Below are 14365 nucleotides of genomic sequence, written 5' to 3'. Positions count from 1 at the left end.
CACCTACAGCGCCAACAAGACCACACCTTTTCCAACAAGGCCACACCCCCTCCAATAAGACCACACCCCCTCCAAGGCCACACCTCCCTGGACCAATCATATTCAAATCACCACACTAAACTTTTTGATGATTTCCCACTCTTGCAAATAGACTTGTCAGCCATCATTCCACATGAATTCTGGCAGTGTTTGCCACATGGCCTGTCTTTCCCTTATAAGTATGGACATCTCTTCAGGTTTTACTCCTAATCATTACTCTATCTCTACCTGGTTTACAGGCTCAACTTCTGTCTGGATGTTTGATAAAATTATCTTTTGTGGAGACAAGAACTTGCTGGGTAGGCCAGGCTAGACTTTAACTCACAATGCCTCTACCTCCCCAGTGCTAGGACAATATATAGGTCTGTGTCACCACCCCTAGCAATGGAAATTCTGACTTGACCCTAAGTTCTCTTCTGTTCTCCTTCCCTTCAAAATCTCATGCACATGAGGCTTGGATTGCTACCCCTTTGGACATGACTTGTTAATTTTCCTACCATTTCTAGATCTCTGGGTTCCACTAAGTCCCAAGAATGGGTTATGGGCAATCACAGTACCTCAACTTCCTGACAGATTTCATTTTCTCTACTACAAATCTTTCTCTTCATCTGTTGCTTGGCTTAAGATACTTGGGCAGAAAACATGACAATGAGAGTGTGTGGGAGAGGAGGTTCTTCACTGCGTGGTGATCAGGAAGCAGAGTGGAATGGCAACAGGAACGGACCGGGGACAAGTTCCCTGTCACCTACTTTCTACAGTATACATTTCCCACTGCCCCACCACCTGCCAACAATCTATTAAAATGTTAAACCTGCCAATGAATTAAACCTTTCATTAGGTCAGAGCCTTGTGATCTAATTGTTTCAGAAAGCACACACACTCTCTAGCCCTCCCCTCCCACAATGTAATTTTGTAGACATGTTAATCCAGTCATGTTGACAGTCAGTGTCAAGCTTCACAATGTTCATGTGCAGACATTTATGTGGACTTAAGTTTTCTGCTTCTTTGGATAAACAAGAAGACTGTGTTTGTTTGGTTATATAGTGAGAGCATATTTAGTATTGGAAGAAATTATCAGTGTGTTCCAACGTGGCTGTTTCATTTTACCTCCCCACCCATCATGGAATGGGAGTGCCTGCTCTCCGTATCCAAACCAGCATGCCAACATTTGTTCTCAGTCTTCTGGAGTTTAACCATTCTAACAGGTGTGTGGTTAAACCTTGAAGTCAAATTCTAATTACAGACAAGAGCATGAATCATAAAGCTAAATGACTTTCACAAGCCAAACACAGCCATATAACAAAGATCCAGTAAAAAAAGATTCTGTGCATTCTGCACACACACATTGCAGGCATGATCTCCTGAAGAGGTCACTGTTAGCACTCTGCCCTGGAGTTTGCTTGTACTTGAACTGCATGGGTGGAAAAATACAGAAAACATACAGCATATTCTTTCAACTTTCCTTCAGCATCATCTTTGTGACATTCAGCCACATTGTCAAAACTGCAATCCACCCACTTACATATGCACACCACTCCTTGTCTGCTTTTAGTGAACATGGAGGTTCTGACCTGTCTGGGAGCTGTTACCCAGAGTGCTGCTATGAGCATTCTATGTCCATCTGGTGGACATAGGTTTTCATTTCTATTGGAAAATGCCCAAAGATTGAATTGTTGAGTCAAAAGCTATGACTATATTGAGCTATAGTCAATATTCTTAGTTGGCTTGTGTTTTGTTGAAATAGAGTCCTTATGTGTAATCTATATCAAAATTTACCACATAGGCCAGTGTGGCCTGAAACCTGGAGCAATCCTCCTGCCTCAATCTTCCAAGTGGATTACAGACATGTGCCAACTGGTAAACTATGATCAAGTACACATCAGAGTCACAAGTTCAGCCCTGATTGTGTGATCATGGTGCCAAGCACATCCATTATGTCACAAACCATCACTGTAGGAACGTGGTCCAAGAATGGAGTCCTGTGAGAATTCTGAGTGCTTGTGAGAAAAAGTCTTGTAACCAGTTTCTTCAAAACACAAGATTGTTCTTGGAATGTATTTTTGTGCTCCTCCCAGGTGTAGTGAGTTTACTTCAGAGGACTCATTGTTGCTTGCTGTTAGTCAAATGTCTATGTGCCTCTATGGAAAAACACATTTTTGACAAGTGCATCTTGTCCTTGTTATTGTATACTTTACTCATGTGATTCTTCTTAACCCTCAGAATAAATTGATGTTCTGAATAAAGTTGACTATTGCATGAGACTGTAGTTTGCCTCATTTATCAGCTCTCTTCTCCCAGGCCCTACCGAGTCGAGAGCAGTAACATACCATCTAGTTCCAAAGCTGTCCCTGTAGTTTCCGTTTTAATATATTTTGAGAATTTCAGGTATGCATACAATGTCATATCCACTCCCCACTGCAACTGTTCCCGATAACCTTCATTGACTTTGAGATGGTTTGTCCTGTTCCTTGGCTTTGTTCCTACACTAAGTGGAATCCTACACTATCTGTTCTGCATTTATTTCATTTAGTGTCTTAAGATTCATTCATGTACACATGTCTGAGCTTCATTCTCCATTGATAATGTCCCATTGCATGGACTGGTCATGTTTGCTTACATCTGTGTTTATCTGTTGAATACTCAAGTTGCTCCCACCTCTGGGATACTGTCAGTTGTTCTGTGGACACACTGTGCTGTCATATATGCCTAGGACTGCCACACAGGGTCACATGGTAATCGTGGAGTCTGAGAAACCACTGAATTTTTTCAATAGCTATACTATTTTACCTTTCTAGCAACAAGTTACTATTTTAGTGCTGGGGCTGACCAGATGTGGAGTGGCTAGGTCTTGCAAATGCAGAACGGTACATTCAGGTGGATACCTACAGTGTGAATCAACTTTGCTGCATACTTGAGGAACAGAAGACAGTTCCATGTCTGGCTTCAACTGCTGGCCTGTTGAGAAGACGGTGTGTGGGGAGCCGACAGAAGGCGGCTATCATCCGTGCAGCCATCTTGCGCCATATACCCTGACAAAAGACTTGATTACAACAGCCTACAACAGCTGAGCACACTCTCATAACATCTTGTTTTAGATACCCAGGATCTTCCCTTGGGTGTGTGAGACTTAAAGGTGTGATTTAGAGCCTTGACTTAAGGGCGTGGCTTAGAAGTAAGACGTATAAAAGGCAAGATGCAGACAGAAGAAATCAGAGAATTAGGCATTAGGATTAGGTAGTATTAGGCACTTGGCACTTGGAGGAAGAACTTGGAATTAGACATTAGACACTCGAGACTGGGAAAGAGACTAGCAACTTAGAACTAGGAATTAGGACCTGAGACTAGGAACTCAAGACTTGGGACTTGGACTAGGAAGAGAGACTGAAGAATAAACGGGATTGAATCACACTCTGTCTGGTCTCCACTCTTCGAATCTGTCCTCACTCTCTTGCTGAACCCTGACCCGCGGACCAGAGCAGCCTGGGGCAGTGCGGGCTGTAACAATTTAGCCCCCAAGGCTTTTGGCAGTGTGGGTTCCAACATTGACAGAGCGGCTCTCAACATTTTTGATGCCCAATGTGGGGCAGCTCGGACCACAACAATGGTGAAGGAACCTAGTGATTTCCTTCCAGCCTACTGAGTCTATGGATGGCCAAGGTGATTCTGGTTCAGATATCTGAAGGAGCAGGAGGACAGAGGCAGAAAGGAATTTGACAATGAGCAAGGGAAGGTACAGTGTACCTCTAAAATCAAGGTCCTCTTATACCACCCTCTGGTGGTTTTTTTCCTTCTATTTTGTCAAAGAGCAAAACCAGGGGTTGAGGTTCACCAGTAAAGAGATGAGCTTTAGGAAGGAGTGGATACTGTTTCTCGTATGTAACACAGGTTTCATCTCCAGTACATACAGGCTTTGTAAGATTGAGTTTATTTACTTCTATAGACAAAATAACCAAAAGTGCCAGCTCTTCATGGACCCTGAGCAGGGAAATTCTTAAAACACACACACAAAGTCACCAGAGATTGCCATGGAATGATGGAACACCCTGTTGCAGAACTGGTGGCTTTAGGGCTGGTGCAGAGAGAGTTCCAACTTCATCAAAGCCTTAGGGAGCTCTGAGGGACCCACAGAGAGATGGGTAAGCTTGATCTTCTCTAGAAGGATGAAGACGTGTTCTCCCAAGATATGGGCTCTGATGCTCTTCAAGCCTTATCTATGTGACCCCTGTGGGTCACATACAGGCAAGGACACAGGCTGACTTCTCTACATGCTTAGCCCTCATTTTTCCCAGTCTAAGGGATCTCTGAAGTATCAACTTCAGAGCAAGGCCCAAGCTTGTTCTTTGAATGACAGCCTAACAACCCAGCTTTAGATGGCCCTATGCCACTCAGGGAAATTCAAGGGGACCAGCTGCCTTAAAAAGGGGTCAACAGATACCAGAGGCAGCTCTGACAAGCATGTACCTCTGACTCCCTGGGTATATCTTGGGGTATTACAGTGTTTTTAAAAAAGTGACACACTAGCATAACAAGATGCTGAACACAGTAGCGTGCCCTGGTGAGGACACTGACAGGGTTTGGGTGGTGTCGTGGCAGGCTGTGGAGATGACCCATGAGGTAGTCCTCAGTGTTCCCCTTCCTGGTGTATGTACTCCAGTGTGGATCTGCTCCCTTTTAGTATGGCCTTCAACTCAAAACATCCAGAATTTCCCTTATGAAATCGGATGGATGACAGAACCCACTTTCCTCATTTGCACTCATTCTTTGCTCTCTTGCTCCCAGGTGGGAGACACTGTCATATTGGGAGATGCACTGTGGATAGGCCCATGCAAAGAACTCAGTGAGGCCTCCAGCCAAAAAGCAGAAAATAAGACCCTTTGTGGGTTTTCTGGAAAGGAACTGAATCTTGTCAACTGTACTTGAGAGTGACAGCATCTTCTCTTAACTGGGCCTTCACATGAGAGACCATGGCCAGAGCACACTCAGACTGTAGCCTGTGAGTGAGACAACCACCAGGCAGAGACACCACTAACCATTTGGATTCCTAAACCATCGACCCTGTAGTATGTTTAAGCTGCTAAATTGTGGGGTAGTTTGTTACACAGCAACAGACATCTCTGGCTGATTTTCTCACCCAGGATGAACCCCTGCAGGGTTTCTGCGCGTGGGTGTCATATCCCACTTTTGCTCTGGTACTGCCCCACTGGCGCCTCCACCACAGGACAGTAGGGAGCATAACTGGATGGGACAGAGTCAACATAGACCTCCAGTTCTGAGGAAGCTGCTGCCAGGAAGCCTCTCAGGGTCACGGTCCAGAAGGCACAAGCTCTGTATCCAGTGGGTAAGGAGGAGAGGTCAGCAGAGCCACAGAAGACAGCATCGCTGAACCCTTCCGACACAGCCCAGCTCCCTCCAGGGAGAAGCTGCTTCCCATGCCCTTTTCCCTTCCACGTTTAGAGGGCAGGAGATCTCAGGGATCAAGTTGCTATAAGAATTTGCTGTGGAAATCAGAAATCTGAAAGACAAACCCAGTGCTCTGCCACTCTTGAGCACCTCCATAGCCTGCAGGGCTGACGGGCTACTTCCTTCAGGCAGCCTTCCTTGGGGCCTGCCTGTCGGAGGGCATCTCAGCTTTTCCTCAACTCTCACCATGCTCATTATTCTGTCCTGGCCTTGTGTCTGACACACTGATGCTTGGGAAATATCATCCCCTTTGAAACTAAATTCTTAAGTCAGAGGCTGTAGCCCCCAGGACTAGGCTGAATTTCCTGCTGAAAGTTCTCCTGGTCACAAAAAGAGACAAGCTGTCTCCAGTAATTTGTTCACAGAATTCCTAAATTGAATGGAGAGACTCCAGTCTCCTCCTTCAAGCAGAGGTTCCGGCCTGTCTGGGGCCCAACAAGACCCACATCTTGTCTGCTCTTGCAGAGCACAGGGACAGCCAGGCCTCCAAAGGATCTCCCAGGGACCAGAGAACTGGTGCAGATGCAGCCAAGGCAAAGCTACAAGGAGAAAGAGCAAGGGTCCAGTGCTGGCAGGACCTGTGGAGTTTCTGCGTGAGGCACCAGTTGGTGGCCAGAATCTTCTGGAAGTCTCAGGTTTCATGTTCCCACCACATCCTTAGACAAAAAACAAAGAGAAGTTTGGTCTCAAGGCCAATCCTAAAGCTCTTACATTCCATCCCATAAGCCATGGTCCTTCTCTGCCTTCTCTGCCCGCCTGCCTCCTTCGTCCGGCATCCCCACATCCCTGGGTAAGAGCAGATGCCCAGGGCTGCCTCTGTGGACTCTCAGCTCTGTGGACTGAGTGGTTCCTCCTCAACTACCCCTCAAGACTAGCAGAACCTGTCTGGGAGCACTAGAGGGAGAAAGAGGAAGGAAGGGCATTCAACCTCCCATTCTCAGGCTCTTCAGCCTGGCTCTCCTCCCACAGAGCACTCACCTTGGTGAAGGTAGGCATGGTCCTGGGCATCCTGCTTCTCTGGGCAGGATGCCCACAGCCTCCCTCAGCATGGTGAATACAGCAGCTAAGGTGCTGCCCAGTGAGTGGCTGCTCAGATCCTGCAACAGAGAAGGACAAGGGGAAGTCACCTTCCCTAAGAGGGCTGCACTAAGGCGTCTGGTTCACCTATTGCAGGGGCCGGGGGGGGGGGGGGGGAAGTGGGGACTGGTTTGTTGGGTGGCAGGGGGCTTTGGGGGTGGGAACAAGCTTCCTAGGTAGAGGGATAGGATAAAAAGCTGGAGCTCCAGTTGTGGCAGTCCACGGGGAAGGTTCACGGTGTGGCTCGAGACATAGCTAAGATAGTTGAAGGTTAAAAGGGTTGGGCCTGGAGACGAGGGAGGCACCCACCAAAGGTAAACCACCTCCATGGTGTTCAGGGGCTTCGGAGATGCAGTGCCCTGCGCGCCCCTCCTCCGGCAAGCCTGATCCCTCAGCGGCTCAGCAGAACGCAACCGCTCCTCCTTCGGCTGCCAGCCCCTCTGACGCCCTTGGCACCGTTGGCATCGTTGGCACCGTTGGCACCTGCTCGCGCACAGGTTTCTGGGGGCGCACGGGGACACTGCCTCTCGCAGGAGGGCCTGCGGCTGCTCTCGTGAGGGGCGGGGCCGAGACTTGGGTCCAGCCTAGTGGCTCTGAACCTTCCTTTCAGAGGCGCTGCAGCCCCTCCATTTCTCAGTTCCGGGGGGGGGGGGGGGGGGGAGGTTCCCCAAGATGGGCTCCAGCAGTGGCTACGAACACAGTGGAGATTGATTTATAAATGGTGGACTGACTGGAAGTGGGATGACAGGAAAAGAAGGAAATCGCGGGTGACTGCAAGATTTTTTTTAATTTAAAAAGTATATATATATAATTTTATATATTTATATTTGCCTGAATGTTTGCCCACCACGCGCATGTCTTGTGCATGCTTGGTGCTAACGGAGGCCAGAAGGCGGCACTGGATCTCCAGAAATTTGAGCTACAGATGTTTGTGTGCAGCTTTGTGAATGCTGAAAACCGAACTGGGGTTCTCTGCAAAAGCAACCAGTGTTCATAACCACTGAGATATTGTTCCAGCCTCTTAAGATTATGTGTTTATTGAATTATTTGTTTGTTTGTTTAATTAGTTAGTTATTGTGTTTTAAGACAGAGAGCCTAGGGTGTTCTGGAACTCTTTGTGTAGAACAAGAACAGTTTTCTTCTCCCTCCTGAGTGCTGGGATTAAGGTTTGTGCCACTACTCATGGTAGCTCAATTTTTAAAAATTGTGTGTGTGTGTGTGTGGTGTGTGTGATGTGTGTGTGTGTGTGTGGTGTGTGAGTGTGTGTGTGTGGTGTGTGTGTGTGTGTGGTGAGTGTGTGGTGTGTATGTGGTGTGTGTGTGTGTGGTGTGTGTGTGTGAGTGTGTGTGAGTGTGTGTGTGTGTGTGGTGTGTGTGAGTGTGTGTGTGTGTGTGAGAGAGAGAGAGAGAAAGAGAGAGAGAGAGAGAGAGAGAGAGAGAGAGAGAGAGAGAGAGAGAGAATCAAAGGACAACTTTGTGGAGTTGGTTCTTTCCTATCTGGGGTTGGAATTCACGTCAGGCTTGTACTGGGAAGCACCTTACTTAACCACCGTCCATCTTACCAGCCACAGGATTCTCCCCACCACTGAGGTGCCAAGAAATGCATTCAGGGTGCTAAGTGGCCAGGATGTAAGAAGCTACTAGTTTGGAGAGAGGGTGGACAGATGGGGCTCCAGGGGCCGGGAGTAGGGGCATCAACAAGGTAGAGTTGAGGGTTTGTAGGATACAAGAGCCAAAGGAAAAACACCCTGACCCTGAGTTAACCCCAAGCCCAAGGTCAAGAAACACAATCCCACCAGTCCTGAACTTGCCACAGAAATACATATAATATAAACCCTGCCTTCTGTCCAGTTCACTGCTGCTTCTTGCATGAGCAATGGCTGGCAGTCCCCCGACCCCAACAAATCTCTTGTGTGAGGGTTTTTGTTTGTTTGTTTTGTTTTTTGGGGTTTTTTTTGTTGTTGTTTTGTTTTTGTTTTTGTTTTTTTTTGTTTTTTTTGGTTTTTTTTTTTTTTTTTTTTTTTGGTTTTTCGAGACAGGGTTTCTCTGTGTAGCCCTGGCTGTCCCGGAACTCACTCTGTAGACCAGGCTGTCCTCAAACTCAAAAATCCTCCTGCCTCTGCCTCCCAAGTGCTGGGATTAAAGGCGTGCACCACCACCACCACCCGGCTATTGTTTGTTTTTTTCGAGGCAGGGTTTCCTCTGTGTATCTCTGGCTGTCCTGGACTTGGGTTGTAGACCAGGCTGGCCTTGAACTGGGCAATCCACCTGTTTCTGCCTCCCAAGTGTTAGGATTAAAGGTGTGTGCCACCACCATCTGGCTCTCATTTTTCTTTCTTTTCTTTTTTAAAAAAGATTTATTTATTTATTTAATAAATGATTTATTTAATCAGAAGCGGGCATCAGATCCCATTGCAGATGGTTGTGAGCCCCCATATGGTTGCTGGGACTTGAACTCAGGACCTCTGGAAGAGCAGTCAGTGCTCTTAACCACTGAGTTATCTCTCCAGCCTTCATTTTTATTTCTTTTTCTTTTCTTTTCCTTTTTTTTTTTAAAAAATCCAACCCAACAGTTTCCATCACTGCTACCATGGCTACACCAATATTATTTTACCTGACATTGCTATTTTAGCAGACAGTGAAGGAATAACTTCCTCAGTCAAAGGTAGAAAAAACTATCTCGGGAGGCAGGGGTGGGTGTACGTCTTCTGAGGGTGGAGAGACTACAACTTCCTAGGGTTCTGATTTTCACTTGGTTTTGTAAAAATCTGAAGGTCCGGTGTTCTCGGCCTGGATGGGGCCTGCCACACATCTCCATCCCAAGCTACAGGGTCCCACTCTTTACCAATTAATACCCCCCAGTAGCCAACCTCTTTGAGGTTGGGACTTGAATTTTTGTTGTAATTCAGTCAACCTTATGAGAGCTTTGGTTTGATTTTTCTAATACTTAAGCTCTGTCACTGCTCTGTCTCTTTCAGGGCACACTTCGAAACCATTAGATTCTTTATGTGTATCTAGAGCCGGTCAGTTCATCACTGGGTTCATGCTTGTCCTTCACTGTATTCTGAGATGCTACACGTTGCTTAGTTTGATCACGGAACTCATTCTTTTCCTTGGTCACTTTATCCAAAGATGCCAGGAGAGCAACCAGCATCATCATTTTCCTTATTTTTCCACAAATTGTGAAAATTTTATAGGTAGGTTCACCAAATCTGTTGCTTTTTCATAATTGGTGAATCAGGATAATCAAATGCATTTGTCTCATTAAATTTGTAAACTAGTTCACACTGTGGTCTTTCAGCACTCTCCAAGTTGTTAGGAGAGGTGTCCATAAATAGAGAGGCTTTGGTAACTAGAGGTATTGGCAAATTGGAAGGCCTGTTCCAGATAACTTTAAAAAATTCATCCTTGGGCTGGAGAGGTGGCTCAGCGGTTAAGAGCACTGACTGCTCTTCCAGAGGTCCTGAGTTCTAATCCCAGCAACCACATGGTGGCTCACAACCATCTGTAATGCAAATCTGATGCCCTCTTCTGGTGAGTCTGAAGAGAGCAATGGTGAATACATTAAATAAATAAATAAATAAATAAATAAATAAATAAAGCCTTAAAAAATTCATCCTTATACTCCCATTGCTCTAGAACCACTTCTCCTCCCAAAAGCTGCATTACTCAGGGTTCTCTAGAAGAACAGAGCTTATATCTATATAGATTGATATAGATATATAAAGGGGATTTTTATGAATGGCTTACAGGCTGTGGTCCAGCAATGGCTGTCTACCAATGGAAGGTCCAAGAATCCAGCACTTGTTCAGTCCACAAGACTGAATGTCTCAGTTGGTCTTCAGTAGACACTGGAATCCTGAAGAAGTAGGTTCTAGCACCAGTGAAGGAATTAACTTGCCAGTGAGTGGGAGAGCAAGCAGGCAAAGCAAGCAACCTTCCTTCTCTTCCATGTCCTTCATACAGGCTGCCACTGAGAAGGTGTGGCTCAGGTCAAGGTGGATCTTCCTATGCCAAAAGATGAAAAGTGGGCCTTCCCACTTCAAATTATTTAAGAAAAAAAATCCCTCAAAAGTGTACCTATCTGCTTGGATTTTAGTTAATTCCAGCTGTAGTCAGGTTGGCAATGAAGACTAGCTATCAGGCAGCACAACTCTACCCGCTGAAACCATGATTTGGACTCCCAACTTATGGAGATGCTCGGTATTGCAAGCTCTTCTAAACCGCCAAGTTTGTGGTCACTTCTTTTGGCTATTATGGAAAATACAGAATCAGAGGTTTGAAGCCAGGCAGCAAATTTCAGGGGAAACTAGTGCATCAAATGCTTTAGCAGGAGGCCTGAGAGGAAGCTTAGGCACTGCAGAGAGGGGAGGCAAGGTGAATGAAATAATGGTGTAGCTGAACACAGAACTTGTGCTCTCAGACTGTGCCTTAGGTAAAAACACTTCGCAGCCGAGGCCAACAGGAGTTGTAGCTCTGGAACCCATTTCCACTTCTGAGAAAGAGACAGTGGCTAAGGATCACAAGGAGGTTGGCTCTGGGTTGGAGGAGCACAGAGCTAAAGCTCAGTCAGTGTCTTCTGACCGTGAGTGGGTCCTGGGCCCACTGGCACATTTATTCCAGGCCACCTTGCAAAAGGAGTAAGGCCTCTCCTTTGTTCAGGGGGCTGTTAACATCAGAGCGAGTTGCTCCTTCAAGCACTCCCTGGCTAATGCTCTCAAAGGTGGCATCAGAGCTTAGTGCTTTGGCCTGTAGATAGTGACAGAAGCCATGCAAGAGGGCCCATTGTCTGTGTCCCTCTGGAACTCTACACTAGTTTGAGATGAAGAAACTAACTCCAGGAATAATGGTCCCATTCTTCCAGCTGCCCACAGCTCAGCCCCAATCTAAGATTAGGTTGCATGGATCTCTAGCCTGGCATAGAGATGAACCCCAAAATGATGAAACACTAAGGGACCTGCAACTTTTGAGAAAGATGCTCTTAAAGGCACATGACCTAAGATGACAATCCTAAAATATCAAGTATCAGCCTGCTTGCTTGCAGCCCAGTGAAAGCCATATGCTTTGGGGTCCTGGAGGGAAGGGGGCTCTCTAATGGTGCCAGTGATTGCTGCCAACTATCTATAGATATCTGTAAGCATACTAAATGCCCATCCTATCCACTTCCTCCCTCCTGAGGATTCTGACCTCCAAAGTCTGAATCCTAACCTCAGGCCCAAGTTGCCTGGGCCCAAGGCACTTTCATGTCAAGCACTCCCTGTCTCTATAGAGGCACCAGGGGAAATGCCTACCAAGGAAAGTGACAAGTGAGTCCATCGCATGGCTCAGCTAGTTAAAAAGGTTTCCCAAACAAACCTGAGGACCCAAGTTTGATCCTGGAAAACCATAATGGAAGGAGAGAACTTCCCCCAAAGTTGTCCTCTGACTTCCTTATACATGCCTATAAGTACATACACAATATTTTTTTAAAAGGAAAAAAAAAAAAAAACCGTGACAACCTGAGAAAGATTGAAATCTTCACCATTCTCATGAACCCGAAGCCAGGCCTTTGAAAGACAGTTCCTAGGCAAAGAACTAGCAACTAGTGTTAGTCCAGGGAGCTCAGGAGAGAGCAGTACAGGGACAGATCATCTCCCCACAGTTCAGTTACCCTGGAGACAAACCCCATGCTAGTGGAATCTTCTAGGACACATACTCTGTGTCCTAGGAAAGTGGGGGAGCACAGATGACCTGGCCAGAAGTGGGGGCATTTCTATCAGCACCACACAAATGCACTTTTTAAAGGACCCTTTAAAAAGGCATTCACTAGTGTTGGATGCAGTTGAACATTCACACGTCTGACATATTAATGACAGTACACCAGGAGCAACTAACTCCAAAATTCTTTATTTAACTCAATTGGAGCATCCGATGTCAACCAAAATCACACACTCAACCATGTTACAAACAGGGAGCAGCTCTCAGTGGCTGCAGAATATGCCTGCCTCCCCTGGTCTCCTAGCCAAAGTAGCGAATCTGAACTTCTATTCAGGATTGCTATGGCCCGTGTGTCCCTGCCCAGGACACTAATGCTCAGTCTCAAGATTGGCCGCTTCTGCCCTAGATCCCTCAGAATGCCTAAAGAGCAGGGAAAGGTGGAACACGAGGGAGCCCTGGCAGCTCTACAAGAGTCTCCCTTTCTTCTGCAGTGTTCCCCCCGATCCCCATTCAGAGCTCTAGGATTCATGAAATTGATTCCCTCAAAAAAATAAGGCTAGGGACCTGCAGGGGCTGGCCTTCAGAGTTGTCATACAAGCCATCCATTGGAGAGTGGGGAGGGCATACCTAGGGGCATCCTGGGATGTCTCCACCTCATCTGATACCCAGGGAGGAAGCAAATTTAAGGACGGCAGCCCACCATTCACAGGTCCCTGGTAAGTGTTGGTCACCAAGGTCTCCATACACTCTGGGCCCGCCGAGCTGCGGTCAGGGCGCCTAAGGATGTAGGCACCAAATCCAGCCCCTCAGCAGGAACCCGGTTTAGTTCAGCCTCCGGGATCTCCTCTAGGTCAGAACACAGGTCTTCCCCGGGACCTGGAGGACTGGACAATGGGGACTCTGGGGACCCTCCTGGAGGCCAGCTGCTCCTTCCAGAGCCTCCAGGCAGCCCAGCGAGGGAGTCCCCCAGCAGATCTCGAAAGCTGCTACCCTCGCGCAGCGGCATGGACTCTAGCAGGTGGTTCAGGAGTTCAGCTGAGACAGTAGCATCGATGGCCTGGCACGTGGACACGAACGTGTGCACCTCATGCATGCACTGGATGTAGCCAGCAGCGAAGCGCTCGCTTGCTTCAGCCTGCAGCTGCTCCCGCTCTGTGCAGGAGGGTGGGAAGAAGAGAGCGGCGTCCCGCACCGTGAGCAGTGACTACCGTGGCTCGGACGATCCGCTCCGCGGGGTCGGGGCTCACCCAGAAGACACATTAGCGTGTCCTGCTCTGGGGGGGAGCCCTCGCCATGGACAGGACCGGGGCTCCGGGAGCCGACGTGTCCCGCTTTTGAGTGGCAGGCGTGCCCGGTCAGCGCCCCCGCCCTCGATCCCCGCCGCCACTCACCGCGCGCCCTGCCTCGCAGCGCGCCCTGCACGCGCCGCACAGTCAGCTCCAGAACCTCGGCGTTCTCTAGCTTGGCCTGCACCTGCGCAGAGGGGAAGGGAGTTGAGTCCGGCTGTGTGCTCTGGGGTGCACCCTGAAGTCCCCCGCACCCTTCCCGCCGCACCTCGGTGCCGGCCAGCAGCAGTCGCAGCTCCTGAAGACTCTCGTTGATCCGCGCCCGTCGCTTCTTCTCCACCAGGGGCTTCCGGGCCTGTGGGAAGCGGCTACTGAGCCCCCTGGTCCGCGCAGCCTCCCCCAAGCCCATCCACCCGCAGCCCCTGTCCACACCTTGCGGTCCCCCCGTGCTTCCCAGCGGTCCTCATCCTCCTGGCCTGCACGGTCCCGGCTGTGCGCCTGGGACGGAGCCATGGTCTACAGCGCCGGCAGTCCGGCGCCCGGCGCCTTAGATCAGACCACTCTCTGCGAGGTGGGTCGCAGCCGAGAGGCCCCACTAGCTATCCCGAGTCTTCCGGCCCGCGGGGCCCCGCCCCTTTTATAGCGCCTTATTTACATGTCAATGCACCGATTGGTTGTGCGTGAACGGAGCGGCCAGCCGCGAGGCAGCCTGCAGCCAATGAGAGCAGCGCGCTTTGTCAGACCCCGCGGGCCTCTGGCAGCTGGCGGGGCGGAGCCCACAGCCGGACCTCCTGCCACTTACGCAGG

At 48.5% G+C, this 14365-nt stretch overlaps 1 protein-coding gene and 1 long non-coding RNA gene across 3 annotated transcripts; both read right to left on the bottom strand.

Annotated features, from left to right (window-relative positions):
* Positions 1-3865: 3865 nt before the first annotated feature.
* Positions 3866-7037, bottom strand: LOC117722175 (uncharacterized). Its single transcript, XR_004608535.2, has 3 exons — positions 6886-7037; positions 6478-6596; positions 3866-6155 (listed from the first exon to the last, which is right to left on the bottom strand). It is a non-coding gene; the product is annotated as an uncharacterized LOC117722175 (long non-coding RNA).
* Positions 7038-12440: 5403 nt separating this feature from the next.
* Positions 12441-14197, bottom strand: Hes6 (hes family bHLH transcription factor 6). Of its 2 annotated transcripts, none has more exons than XM_034521081.2 (4): positions 13991-14197; positions 13827-13913; positions 13664-13745; positions 12441-13424 (listed from the first exon to the last, which is right to left on the bottom strand). In XM_034521081.2, exons 1-4 carry the CDS (start codon positions 14069-14071, stop codon positions 13000-13002), a joined length of 675 nt encoding a protein of 224 aa, XP_034376972.1. In that variant the 5' UTR covers positions 14072-14197; the 3' UTR covers positions 12441-12999. The 2 variants fall into 2 exon arrangements, with proteins under 2 accessions (XP_034376972.1, XP_076770885.1); XM_076914770.1 differs by having other exon boundaries at positions 13143-13424; positions 13704-13745.
* Positions 14198-14365: the final 168 nt, after the last annotated feature.

Source organism: Arvicanthis niloticus, chromosome 17 (genome assembly GCF_011762505.2).
Source record: "Arvicanthis niloticus isolate mArvNil1 chromosome 17, mArvNil1.pat.X, whole genome shotgun sequence".
In the NCBI taxonomy this organism is placed as follows: domain Eukaryota; kingdom Metazoa; phylum Chordata; class Mammalia; order Rodentia; family Muridae; genus Arvicanthis; species Arvicanthis niloticus.
Note: the sequence above shows the minus strand (reverse complement) of the source record. Positions and strands in the feature narration are given on the sequence as shown.

Coding starts and splice junctions, on each gene's coding strand:
- Hes6 (XM_034521081.2), bottom strand. CDS start 14,071: ATGGCTCCGTCCCAGGCGCACAGCCGGGACCGTGCAGGCCAGGAGGAT. Junction 13,914..13,990: donor AAGCACGGGGGGACCGCAAG/GTGTGGACAGGG, acceptor CGCTTCCCACAG/GCCCGGAAGCCCCTGGTGGA. Junction 13,746..13,826: donor TGCTGCTGGCCGGCACCGAG/GTGCGGCGGGAA, acceptor CCCTCTGCGCAG/GTGCAGGCCAAGCTAGAGAA.